This window comes from Leucoraja erinacea, chromosome 1, assembly GCF_028641065.1.
Source record: "Leucoraja erinacea ecotype New England chromosome 1, Leri_hhj_1, whole genome shotgun sequence".
In the NCBI taxonomy this organism is placed as follows: domain Eukaryota; kingdom Metazoa; phylum Chordata; class Chondrichthyes; order Rajiformes; family Rajidae; genus Leucoraja; species Leucoraja erinaceus.
In genome coordinates this window covers 75,816,418-75,830,491 of record NC_073377.1, presented here as the reverse complement: position 1 = coordinate 75,830,491, position 14,074 = coordinate 75,816,418, and the positions used below count along the sequence as shown (strand labels likewise).

The window sequence follows — 14,074 nt, the reverse complement described above, 5'->3', positions numbered from 1 at the left end:
CTTTGTGTGCTAAATTCCATTAATTCCACGCGTTGGATTCCTTTCCCATTCCATGGTATCTTCAATGCACTAGTGATGCATGCTTTGCCTGCTACATTAATATTTCCAAGAGTGTTAGGTTCACATAGTACACATGATATCAACGAGAATTCAATTCCATTTGGCACCATCCTAAAATTAATTAGAAATCTATAACTGAAAAATTCTCCCATCTACTCTCAGTTAGGTAATTTAATGGTCAAGTAATGGTCATATAACATTTACTCCAAATATCTTTTTAGATACAAACAAAGGAGACTGACAATTAATGTCAATGGTGGGCTAGAACATAGAACAGTACAGCAAAGAAACAGGCGCCTTGATCTACAATGTCTGTGCCAAACAAGGTTCACCTTGATCAAGAACTTGAAAGTTCTCTGCAATCGCTCGTGGTTTTGTTCTCAAAACCAGTTCAAACGGGATTTACTGACCATCATTTTATGTAAAAACTTTGCAGTTGATAGTGGCAGAGGATATGGAGAACATGTACAGAAGACTCGATGGCACTGTTGACTGAAACACATTTTCACCTCTGGGACTAGGATTAATGGAAGGATGAAGCAAGGACTTTGAATGAAACTGACTTTCAGGTCTTGGTCTGCTGGACTCGCTTGTAAATCTTGCATTCATCTGTTTATTTCACAATGCAGTGAGTTGTTCACGAAAGAACCTTTGCAGTGATCAGTGACCGTGACGCTAACATTTTTATGCTTGGTTTATACAACTTGGATATTTTTTATCTATTATTAGCATTCATTAGGTTTTGCCATTAAAAAAAATATTCAAAATGCACATAAATATGAGATTGTGAAAAATGAGGTATATTGCATGCTGTGCATAACCAATGTTGCACGTTTTATATTTAAGAATTTTGAAATGGGAGATTGCTGTATATAGTGACGGAAATAACAATATGGATAAAACTATAAGCAAAGCCAAAAAAAACCTAGAAAATGTTCCACAATGCTTCGCTTTGGTACACCAAATCCTCTGCCGGTAGCATTAGGAAATATTTTTAGTTTAGTTTAGTGATACAGCACGGAAACAGGCCCTTCAGCCCACCGAGTCCACACCAACCAGCGATCCCTGCATGTTAACACAAGCCTACACACACGAGGGACAATTTACGCTTGTACCAAGTATACAAACCTGTACGTCTTTGGAGTGTGGGAGGAAACCAACGGTTTTGTAGAAAACCTATGCGGTCACGGGTTTCCAAAGCTGCAAACCCTGCAAGGCAGCAACTACCACTGCACCACCATGCCACCCTCTTATTATCAAGTTAACCTCAGTTTAGACACTGGACACAATTGATGAGTCATCTACAAAGCTATCCATGTTTAATATTTTCATAGGACTGGGGGATAGGGGGGAAATAGAGTGAAAAGGGACAGAAATTATAGCAATGCTGTACATTACAATTAAAAGTAATGCTACATACATTGACGATGCCCTGCATGGGCACAAATCATTCTCAGAAGTATTTAGGGCACAGAGCATTCCAAACAACAACATTCAGAATGATATTTTACTTTGGATGTTAAATATTTTATGAATCAACAACTTTTATATAACAGAGGACACAACAATAGGTTACATGATAGGGCCCAAAGCAGCCACTATTTGGCATCCTTGTCTCTTTTTTTAAGTGTTAAGTTTTAAATGTGTTAAGTTTTAAATATGGTAAGAAGGTATTATCTGCATTTAAGAAATTCTCTCAGTTCCCTCTCAGATATTCATAAATTTCCTCTTCTACATTAAGCATGTTGGATCTTTACAGTTTCCAGTTATTCTTGGATGATTTGAATTCACGGAGGAATACATATGAGAACTATTTCATATAATAGCGCATAAGTAGCTGCTTTACAAATGAATTCCAGTTTTATAACAATCAGAAATGTATCAACCAAAGAAAGGCTTCTCAGCCCACTGTGATGTCAGCTGAAAATTACCAACCATGGATACTAATCCCCAGCCCGACACGAAATATCACCTCTCTCCAGAGATGCTGCCTGACCTGCTGAGCTACTCCGCAGGTACTTTGACTCCAGTACTTTGTGTCTTTTATGTAAAACAGCATCTGCAGATTCTTGTCTCTACGCTTCCCAGTGCTGTGGTTAACTGCACCTCTGGTGCTCTCCTGGGAATTCAAGTAACAATGCTTTATTATTATTATTATTATTATTATTATTATTATTATTATTATATGTAGTTAGTTCCAAGGCTTCACCAGACTTTATGTGAACATTTTACCTACAAACTAACTAATCTTTCTATTAACATCTATATTCAATCATTATTTGAGACTAGTTTAGTCTAGAGATACAGCATGGAATTTGGCCCTTTGGCCCACTGAGTCCACACCAACCATCCAACATTGTTCACATGAGTTCTATGTTGTCCCACCTTCGCATCCACTTCCTATGTATTAGGGGCAATTTTACAGAGGCCAATTAATCTGCAAACCTGCACGACTTTGGGTTGTGGAAGGAAACCAATGGACCCGGAGGAAACCCACGTGTTCATTTGGTGAACGTGCAAGCTCCACACCGACAGGTCAAGATTGAACCAGGGTCTATGGTGCTGTGAGACAGCAGCTCCACCATTGTGCCGCCCCATTTTGGCTTCTAGTAATTTTACCTCCATGAAGTCTTCAAAGGCTCAAAGAAGGCAACAATATAGTACATCTTCTTTATGGATAACAGTGCATGGATAACATTGCGCATTCTTCACCCGTCTCCCATCAAGCAAGAGGAGCGGAAATGTGAAAACGCGTACCTCCAGATTCAGAGACAGTTTCTTTCAAGCTGAAATCAGGCAACTGAACCATCCTATCAACAAGAAGGGTTTCGGCCCGAAGAAGGGTTTCGGCCCGAAATGTTGCCTATTCCCTTCGCTCCATAGATGCTGCTGCACCCGCTGAGTTTCTCCAGCATTTTTGTGTACATCCTATCAACAACTAGAGAGCAGTTGTTGAGATACTATCTACCTTATTAGAGACCCTCGGACTAGCATTAATTGGACTTTATCTTGCACTAAATGTTATTCCCTTTATCATCAATCTGTACACCGTGGATGGCTTAATTGTTAGCACGTATAGTCTTTACACTGACTTGTTAGCAAGCAACAACAGCTTTTCACTGTACCTCAGTACACAAAGTAATACACTAAACTAAAGTAACTAAACAGACCCATGCAGAAACCTCTTCTTCAAAGTAAGCCATCATGTATCCAAACATCTGCCATTATGAATCTAAGATACATATGAGGGAGTAGTGACACCTGCTGAAAGAGGTTGGATTGCCCTGCCATCAATCACACCATTACCATATTTCACTGTAGTTAGATTGATAAACAAAAACAAGTGTTAAGATGGATCTTGGGAGAAAAGTGATTTCATCATTTCTTATTTGGTGCCTGCCATAACAAAATGAAAAACCCACAGAAAAAGAGCAAAAAATCATTCCACCATCTAAACAGCTTAAAGGAGCTGGAAACAATTCATTCAATCGGTGACATAAAAAGAGTCTGATATGCGAGTGAATTCTCACATTTTAGGTAACCTCAAGCAATCCCCCCCTTTCCCCCACCCCCCCTCTCTCCTTTCACCCACACACCAAACCCCACTTCCCTCCCTTGTGCCAAATCTAGACTCGTACATATTTCTCCCTTCTCCTTCCTCTGTTTTCACCATTTGCAATTCTTCAATCAGTCTGTCTCACATCTTTATCTCTAGCTTTTTGCTCCATCTGCTTATCAAAACTTGCCATGCCCTTTTGTCCTGCCTCTTCTGTCTCCTAGCTTTCTATCTTCCACAATCAGTCTGAAGGGTCCCAAACCAAAACATCACTAATTCATGGTCCAGAGATTCTGCCTGACACGCTGAGTTAGTCCAGCACTTTGTATCCCTATGTGGGTGGCACAGCGGTAGAGTTGCTTCCTTACAGCACCAGAGACTTGGGTTCGATCCTGACTATGAGTACTGTCTGTACGGAGTTTGTACATACTCCCCATGACCTGCGTGAGTTTTCGCCGGGATCTCGTTTCCTCCCACACTCTTGACGTACAGGTTTGTCGGTTAATCGCTTTGGTATAAATTTAAATTTCCCCTAGTGCATATAGGATATTGATAGTGTGTAGGGATCGCTGGTCGGCGCGGACTCAGTGGGCTGAAGGGCATGCCTGCACACTGTATCTATAAACTGATATTTGTACAGCGAATGGAGTCCCGTGAGTCCGAAGGACATTGGGCATTCCTCCTCCTGGCTTGGGCATTTTGTTAGCCTCCAATATGACTGCAGCTACGTAGACATGGCCTCTTCATAAGAAGTTGCGGCTGAGTTCTCCCAAGGGGAATGCTGAATTTTTTAGACTTTCCTCAAACTTGTCATTTTGCCAGTGTATACAAGGTTTTGCTTTAAGCATTGCACACTGTTCCTGAGGTGCATGCTTCAAGTGCCTGCGATGCGCTTTGGGAATTGTACACAACATTGGCTGGTTTGCTCAAGGATCTAGCTGTTGGTGAGTCCCAAGTGACTTCAAGCATTTTTCAATGACATCAAAAACGGTTCCGTCTCTGTTTCTACTTGAAGTACATGATCTTGCTCACAGCTGCAAGAAAGAGTGATTATAGACAGACACCTCGGGAGTCAGAAAAGTAGGAACTGTAGATGCTGAAAATCTGTAATAAAAACCCAAAATGTTCAAAACTGTCCAGCCAAATACCAACCCAACTTCATTTATCAGCTTGCAGACGATACCGCCATGGTCGGCTGGAAATCAAGTAGTGATGAGACGGAGTACAGGAAGGAGATTGAGAATCTTGTGACCTGGTGTCAAGACATCAACCTTTCTCTCAATGTCAACAAGACAAAGGAAATAGGAACATGTGCATTAATGGCGAAGTAGAGTTAGTTGAAAACTTCAAGTTGTTAGGAGTAAATAACGCCAGCAACTTGCCCAGGCCCACCTGTATCAAATCCCTCTTCTCCCCTCTCCCATGTGGTAAGAGGTGCAGAAGTGTGAAAGCGCATACCTCCAGATTTCTTCCCAGCTTCCCAGGGCAACTGAACTGCTCTCTCACCAGCTAAAGTGCAGTCTTGACCTCCCATCTACCTCGTTGGAGGCCTTTGATTTACCTTTAATCAGACTTTATCTTGCACTAAATGTTATACACTGTGGATGGCTTGATTGTAAACCTGTATAGTTTTTTCATTGACTCGATAACACACAACAATAAAGCAGTTCACTGTGCCTTGGTACATGTGACATTAATAAACTAAACTAAAAATATATTCAGCAGGTCAAGGAGTATTTGTTGAGAAATAACCATAATAAACTTCCTTGTGGTATATTCGTAATTCAAAAACATTTGCATTTAGGACTAGTAGTTATTTTTCTTCCACAAGTAAGTTTTGCAATGTGACACATGCTGATTTTTGCACTGCATTTTCCATCAAAGTGTGCTGACAACTGTTTTCTCAGTACTGACTGCTATTCTAAACTTAATAAGTGCAACATAATCCACCATACGTATATAAGACAAGTTGGGGACAGCTGCAGTATCACCAATAAAGAGCAGATATAAGCTTGATTGCATGACTTTAGCTGAAATGGTCTTGATGTTGAACAAGCCGTCTTTCATCCTCAATTCAATTAGTGATCCAGAGTTATTAAATTGAAGGCAGGCAGAATGATAGATAATACATCAGTGCAAGAATATTTTGTCCATGTGCAAGGAAAATTTCTGTTGTAAACAACAGCATGTCAAGCTGTTTGGAACAATTAATTTGGAACAATTAATTCTACTGGGATTCTTTCCAATCTAAAGAAATGTGTCTTAAATTTCATACTCACCCAGAACCCCAAGTAAGATCAGACTTGGTCACTCCCAAACAGACCAACTCACTGATATCAATCCTCCCATTTGGTGTGGCAGACTTGTCACTCTCATAATAACTGAGAAATCCACCTTCTAGGGTACACCATCGCTTGCTAAAATCTGTGGACAAGAGATGAAAGGCATTAAAATCAGATCATATACATCATCCAGAAAATGCTGATAATGTTGACTGTTGTGAAATAGACAACACTCCTGAAGTCATAATACGGGTAGCAATAGATGTTTTCCAGCATACTTTTCCCGCGGATCCCAAGTCGCCTTTGGAGTCCTAGTGACACTGCATTTCATGAGTTACAGAGTTGCTTGCTGTGTTCAGTTCACCATTCATTGCAGTTTGAGCAGTGACTGAATTTTCAGATGAAAAACATAATTAACTCCAAGCCTTTCATTTCCAAGGAATGTGATCTCAAACATACACTTTCGAAAGTCATGTGCAAAATGTTAACAAGTAGGCAGTTTAGAATTTTTTCTCTTGCTGCAAGCATTTAAAGAAAAAGTGTTTATGCTTACCAAGTTAGATGAAATGAAGAAAAGAGATACAATTTACTTTTCACCTATATAAGGAAAGATGTGTTATGTATTACCCTTTATGGTTACCTAGTACTGTGAAATATTAATTTGTAATATTACTGATTATTGAATATTTATTTGTGTGTTATTGTGTTAATGCGCCTCTAAAGCAGCAGCAAGTAAGAATTTAATTGGTTATTTCTTGTTTAATTTCTTATTTCTAGCATATAATTGTTTATGGCCTGTTTCCGTGCTGTAATTGTTATGTGGTTATATGGTTATTTGCTGTAACATATCACAATGAAATACTCTTGACTCTTCAATTATGGCTGGCTAATTGTGAATGAACATCCTCGTACATGATAAGAAATAAGGAAACTGTGAATGTTCTATCAATTTCTTGGCATCACACAGTTATCAACCCGAACAGCATGAGAATGTATTAGCTTCGCCCAGTGGTAGATTGTGCTTCTTCCTCAAAGCACAATTGTGTGATTTAAGCTCCAAGTGGAAGATTTGAGGTCAGAAACTAGGTCAAACTCCAGTGGAATACAAAGGTGTGCCACTCAACTGATTGGAAGGGGGGAGGGGTCGCATTTTAGAGGAGATCTTACGCTGTTTGTTCTCTCAACTGGGTGCAAACGGGCCAATCTGAATATTTAGACATAGACACTGCATGGTTTCTTTCGAGCCAACATTTCGCCCCCATTCAACACCTCCAAGAAAAGATAATCTGATTATTCAATTAAGATTTTGTGGAATCATGGACACAAAGTGGAGAAGTGACTCAGCAGGTCAGGCAGCATCTCTGGAGAAAAAAAGATGGGTGACGTTTTGTGTTGGGACTTGGGTCTTCTTCAGACTACAGTTTTGTGGAATAATGTTTGATTGTCACTTTTGTCAAAAATAAATAGATACTAAAATTCAATGGCAACCAGTCGGCCATGATTGACTTTGCGCGGCGGTGTAGTACTCTGCATCACTCTTTTACGACAAATAAGTCACTGAAAATCAAAGGCTTGAATTTGATGTCAACAGTTTTAGTTGCTGGAAGATATCTGAGATATAGCACAGCACAGTGTAAAACATGGTGAGAGAATAGTGTGAGAGCTGCAAACCACTTTAATTAAGCTCTCAGTAATGATTCTACAACAAACTATTTAGAATGATAGAATAGTGGAATGGTTATATACAGGAAGGCATTCAGCTCGTCTCATCTTCTCCAGGTCTCTACCATTCCAACTCATTAGTTTCACCCTCCTGGACTCAATACACAATAGACAATAGGTGCAGGAGTAGGCCATTCAGCCCTTCGAGCCAGCACCAGCATTCAATGCGATCATGGCTGAACATCCCCAATCAGTACACTGTTCCTGCCTTCTCCCCATATCCCCTGACTCTGCTATCGTTAAGAGCCCTATCTAGCTCTCTCTTGAAAGTATCCAGAGAACCACAGTCAAGTCCCACTCGCACTTCAAAACAAGTGGGCTTGAGGAAGCCGCTGATTGGTGGAAACTGACAAGAGGGAGCAGCTGATTGGGAGTCAGATCCCTGCTGATTGTATTGTGGCTGTTTGTTTTGTATTGTATCCTAGGTAAGAGGGGAGTGTGAGTGCCAGGGCAGTTTGCTGTTCTGGATGTCAGATGTGGGAGATCAAGGAATCTGATAGCCTTGCAGACGTCCACATCTGCACCAGGTGCGTCGAGATGGGGCTCCTAAGGGACCGTATTAGGAACCTGGAGCAGCAGCTCGATGACCTCCGTCTGGTCAGGGAGAGCGAGAAAGTAATTGAGAGGAGTTAGAGAGGTGGTCACTCCAAGACCACAGGAGGCAGGTAAGTGGGTCACGGTTGGGAGAGGCAAGGGGCACAGACAGGGACTAGAGAGTACCCCAGTGGCTGTACACTTTGACAATAAGTACTCCTGTTTGAGTACTGTAGGGGGGACAGCCTACCTGGGGGTAGCAACAGCGGCCGGGCCTCCGGTACAGAGACCGGTTCTGTTGCTCAGAAGGGTAAGGAAAAGAAGAGGAGGGCATTAGTAATAGGGGACTCTATAGTTAGGTCAGACAGGTGATTCTGTGGACGCAGTCGGGAGACCCGGATGGTAGTTTGCCTCCCTGGCGCCAGGGTCTGGGATGTGTCTGTACGTGTCCAAGATATCCTGAAATGGGAAGGAGAGGAGCCCGAGGTCGTGGTGCATATAGGTACCAATGACATAGGTAGAAAAAGAGACAAGGTCATGAAAGGAGAATTTAGGGAGTTAAAGAGAAGTACCGCAAAGGCAACAGTCTCAGGATTACTGCCTGTGCCTTGTGACAGTGAGAGTAGGAATGGAGCGAGGTGGAGGATAGATGCATGCCAAGGACTGGTGCAGAGGGCAGGGATTCAAATTTCTGGATCATTGAGACCTTTTTTGTGGTAGGTGCGACCTGTACAAAAAGGATGGGTTGCACTTGAACCCGAGGGGGACCAATATCCTGGCAGGGAGATTTGCAAAGGCTACTGGGGAGACTTTAAACTAGAACGGTTGGGGGGAGGGACTCAAATAGAGAAAGATAGTAAACAGTGTGTGAGGCAGGAGGCAGAGAAGGAAAGCACTCAGACCCAACATGTAGGGGGGAAAGAAGAAAACAATAATAAACAGAGAATAAGAGGTGGTGGGGTTCTTAAATGGGTGAGCAGAGAGACAGAGGGGTGTAAAATGGGGGTGGAAGCAATAGGTAGCAAGATGAAAAGTAAAAGTGGCAGGCAGACAAATCCAGGGCAAAAATCAAAAAGGGCCACTATTCAACTTAATTGTAAAAGGGGTAAGAGCATTGTAAAAAACAAGCCTGAAGGCTTTGTGTCTCAATGCAAGGAGCATTCGTAATAAGGTGGATGAGTTGAATATGCAGATAGCTATTAATGATTATGATATAGTTGGGATCACGGAGACATGGCTCCAGGGTGACCAAGACAGGGAGCTGAACATCCAGGGATATTCAATATTCAGGAGGGATAGACAGAAAGGAAAAGGAGGTGGGATAGCGTTGCTGTGTAGAGAGGAGATTAACGCAATGGAAAGGAAAGACATTATTTTGGAGGATGTGGAATCAGTATGGGTAGAGCTGCGAAACACTAAGGGGCAGAAAACACTAGTGGGTGTTGTGTACAGGCCACCTAACAGTAGTAGTGACGTTGGGGATGGCATCAAACAGGAAATTAGAAATGCGTGCGATAAAGGTAAAACAGTTATAATGTATGACTTCAATCTACATATAGAGTGGGTGAATCAAATTGGGAGGGGTTCTGAGGAAGAGGATTTCTTGGAATGTATGCGGGATTGTTTTCTAAACCAACATGTAGAGGAACCAACGAGAGAGCAGGCTATTCTAGACTGGGTATTGAGTAATGAGGAAGGGTTAGTTAGCAGTCTTGTTGTGCGTGCCCCCTTGGGCAAAAGTGACCGTAATATGGTTGAGTTCTTCATTAGGATAGAGAGTGACATTGTTAATTCAGAAACAATGGTTCTGAACTTAAAGAAAGATAACTTTGAGGGTATGAGACATGAATTGGCCAAGATTGACTGGCAATAAATTCTAAAAGGGTTGACGGTGGATATACAATGGAAGGCATTTAAAGACTGCATGGATGAACTACAAAAATTGTTCATCCCAGTTTGGCAAAAGAATAAATCAGGGAGGGAAGTGCATCCGTGGATAACAAGGGAAATCAGGGATTAGCCAGAAAAAGCAGCATACCAGACTGGGAGAAATTCAGAGACCAGCAGAGGGCGTAATTAGGAAAGGGAAAATAGATTATGAAAGAAAACTGGCAGGGAACGTAAAAACTGACTGCAAAAGTTTTTATAGATATGTGAAGAGAAAGAGATTAGTTAAAACAAATGTAGGTCCCTTGCAGACAGAAACAGGTGAATTGATCATGGAGAACAAGGATATGGCGGACCAATTGAATAACCACTTTGGTTCTGTTTTCATTAAGGAAGACATAAATAATCTGCCGGAAATAGCAGGGGATCGCGAGTCAAAGGAGATGGAGGAACTGAGTGAAATCCAGGTTAGTCGGGAAGTGGTGTTGGGTAAATTGAATGGATTAAAGGCCGATAAATCCCCAGGGCCAGATAGGCTGCATCCCAGAGTACTTAAGGAATTAGCTCCAGAAATAGTGGATGCATTAGTGATAATTTTTCAAAACTCTATAGATTCTGGAGTAGTTCCTGAGGATTGGAGGGTAGCTAACGTAACCCCACTTTTTAAGAAGGCAGGGAGAGAGAAAACAGGGAATTACAGACCAGTTAGTCTAACATCGGAAGTGGGGAAACTGCTAGAGTCAGTTATTAAAGATGGGATAGCAGCACATTTGGAAAGTGGTGAAATCATTGGACAAAGTCAGCATGGATTTACGAAAGGTAAATCATGTCTGACGAATCTTATAGAATTTTTCGAGGATGTAACTGGTAGAGTGGATAGGAGAGAACCAGTGGATGTGTTGTATCTGGACTTTCAGAAGGCTTTCGACAAGGTCCCACATAAGAGATAAGTATACAAACTTAAAGCGCACGGTATTGGGGGTTCAGTATTGATGTGGATAGAGAACTGGCTGGCAAACAGGAAGCAAAGAGTAGGAGTAAACGGGTCCTTTTCACAATGGCAGGCAGTGACTAGTGGGGTACCGCAAGGCTCAGTGCTGGGACCCCAGCTATTTACAATATATATTAATGATCTGGATGAGGGAATTGAAGGCAACATCTCCAAGTTTGCGGATGACACTAAGCTGGGGGGCAGTGTTAGCTGTGAGGAGGATGCTAGGAGACTGCAAGGTGACTTGGATAGGCTGGGTGAATGGGCAAATGTTTGGCAGATGCAGTATAATGTGGATAAATGTGAGGTTATCCACTTTGATGGCAAAAACAGGAAAGCAGACTATTATCTAAATGGTGGCCGATTAGGAAAAGGGGAGATGCAACGAAACCTGGGTGTCATGGTAACACCAGTAGGCATGCAGGTGCAGCAGGCAGTGAAGAAAGCGAATGGTATGTTAGCTTTCATAGCAAAAGGATTTGAGTATAGGAGCAGGGAGGTTCTAGACTCATGATCAGATTGAATGGCGGTGCAGGTTAGAAGGGCCGAATGGCCAACTCCTGCACCTATTTTCTATGTATCTATGTATCTAACCGGCCTCCACCGCCCTCTGAGGCAGAGAATTTCACAGACTCACAACTCTTCGTGAGAAAAAGTGTTTCCTCGTCTCCGTTTTAAATGGCTTACCCTTTATTCTTAAACTGTGGCCCCCTGGTTCTGGACTCCCCCAACATCGGGAACATGTTTCCTGCCTCTAGCATGTCCAAACCCTTAATAATCATATATGTTTCATTAAGATACCCTCTCATCCTTCTCAGCTCCAGAGTATACAAGCCCAGACGCTCCATTCTCTCAGCATATGACAGTACCGCCATCCCGGGAATTAACCTTGTAAACCTACGCTGCACTCCCTCAATAGCATGAATGGCCTTCCTCAAATTAGGGTGCCAAAACGTCACATAATACTCCAGGTGTGGTCACACTAGGGCCCTGTACAACCGGAGAAGGACCTCTTTGCTCTGATACTCAATTCATCTTGTTATAAAGGCCAACATGCCATTTGCTTTCTACACTGCCTGCTGTACCTGCATGCTTACTTTCATTGACTGATAAACAAGGACCCCCCAGATACCGTTGTACTTCCCGTCTTCCCAACTTGACACAATTTAGATAGTAATCCGTCTTCCTGTTTTTGCTACCAAAGTGGTTAACCTCACTTTTATCCACATTAAACTGCATCTGCCATGCATCTGCCCACTCACCCTGCATTCTCATAGCATCCTCCTCACAGTTCACATTGCCACCCAGCATTTTGTCATCTGCAAATTTGCTAATGTTACTCTCCCTAAAGCTTAGTAAATTCCCTCTTCATCACAAGGGAACCTGTCTCCACCATGTTTCCAAATATGTTCCAGATTCCAAACACATGCTCTGTAAAACCAATTTCTTTCAAGTCATTATTCATCTTTCCATCTGAATCTTAAACTCCTGACCTCTTGCCTTCAATCCTCGAACACCAGGAACATTCTCACACTCTTTCCAGACAACTCATCCTTCTAACAGATCTATCCTTAGTTGGGGTTGTTTCTATAAAGAATACAGCCCCATCCTCTCCATTCTATCCTCATAATTGCAATCCTATATCGTAGGAAACATTCTCATAAATATTTTTCTGGTCCCCCACTTCTAATGCATTCACAAGCTTCCTAGAAAGATGTGACTAGAATTGAGCAATGCTCCAGGGGAGAATCTTATAAAGATTCAGCATGACTTCTCTGCTTTTATACTTCATGCCTCTATTGATGAAAATAATTGTGCATGCCTTAACCATTTTCTCAATCTGTCCTGCCACTTCCAAGGACTCATTCACTCTCATCTCTAGCTCCTTTGCACCTACATCCATTTTAGAACAATATTTTTTTAAATTTTCTATTAATTTTCTAATAATCTTCTTATCCTTCCTACATAATCAGGGCTCTCACTTAACTTGTTTTCCCTGTTGCCAGCCGGGCAACCTAGGCAGCTTTTTCGGTTGCCAAATGACAGTTTAGGTGGTCATTTAAGATGACGATTGAATATGACGAATGAGATAATGTGCTCGGACGAAGTGCGTAGTTACCAGTCGGAATTATGCTCAATGAAGCATTCACATATTATTTCTGCTTCAAATATAGTCACAAACTAAACATATTCACCAATCAAGACATGATATATACCACAATAACATGCAGCAAAATTATAATACAGTATCTCAACTATTTTTACACATTGCAATTAATGCAATTTCTATTATTTCTTTCCACTTCCAAACAAAAATGTGGTTGGATTATTCAGCATATGATCAACTTGTGTCAATAAATCCTGGACCATGATAACATATATGCTTAACCATGCACACTGCAGATTGATGCAAGCATGTTTTCTGTGAAGGACCGAAAATTATCATGACATGGCCATAGCATGGGTCGTTATCGCTATTGGTACAGAAACACTCTCGCTTCCCACATAATTTATCCACAACAAAATATACAGGTTGCAAGGAATTTTCTAAAGGCTTGTTATGATAATAGCTGTTAAAACAGACTAGACCCATCAGACAGGTTAAACATTACACTAACTAACAAGAAATGGCCAAAGGACATAAATGCAGCAAATGTTCTTTTGGTAATATATTTAAAGGTGTCAAGACGCCACATTACCGGGCATTCAGATTAGATGTATGTGTTATGAACAGCAATGAAGATACCCAGTTTGTAAGCACCAGATTTAAAAAAAATTGTTGATAAACGCCGTTTCCATTATTTTCACTTCAGAATTAACGTTAAAATTTCAACTGAAATATCTCCTGACCAAATTTGTGATGTATTTGACTGACTGTAGATGTAAAAGCTGGATAAATCCAATGTATAGTTGTGAATGTTGCTCATTAAATAACTACAGTACTGATACTCCATATTAAGAGCATTGATTTGCCGTTAAAATGAATTCTGTAATAACGTGTCAACAGCAGCAGTGACAATCGAACACTGCGGTTTTAATGTT

At 41.3% G+C, this 14,074-nt stretch overlaps 1 protein-coding gene across 1 annotated transcript in view; it reads right to left on the bottom strand.

Annotated features, from left to right (window-relative positions):
- Nucleotides 1-14,074, bottom strand: part of arap2 (ArfGAP with RhoGAP domain, ankyrin repeat and PH domain 2) — a 349,086-nt gene that overhangs the window by 119,161 nt on the left and 215,851 nt on the right. The window contains 1 exon segment of the mRNA XM_055637821.1: nt 5,896-6,040. Coding sequence (XP_055493796.1) covers nt 5,896-6,040 — 145 coding nt within the window.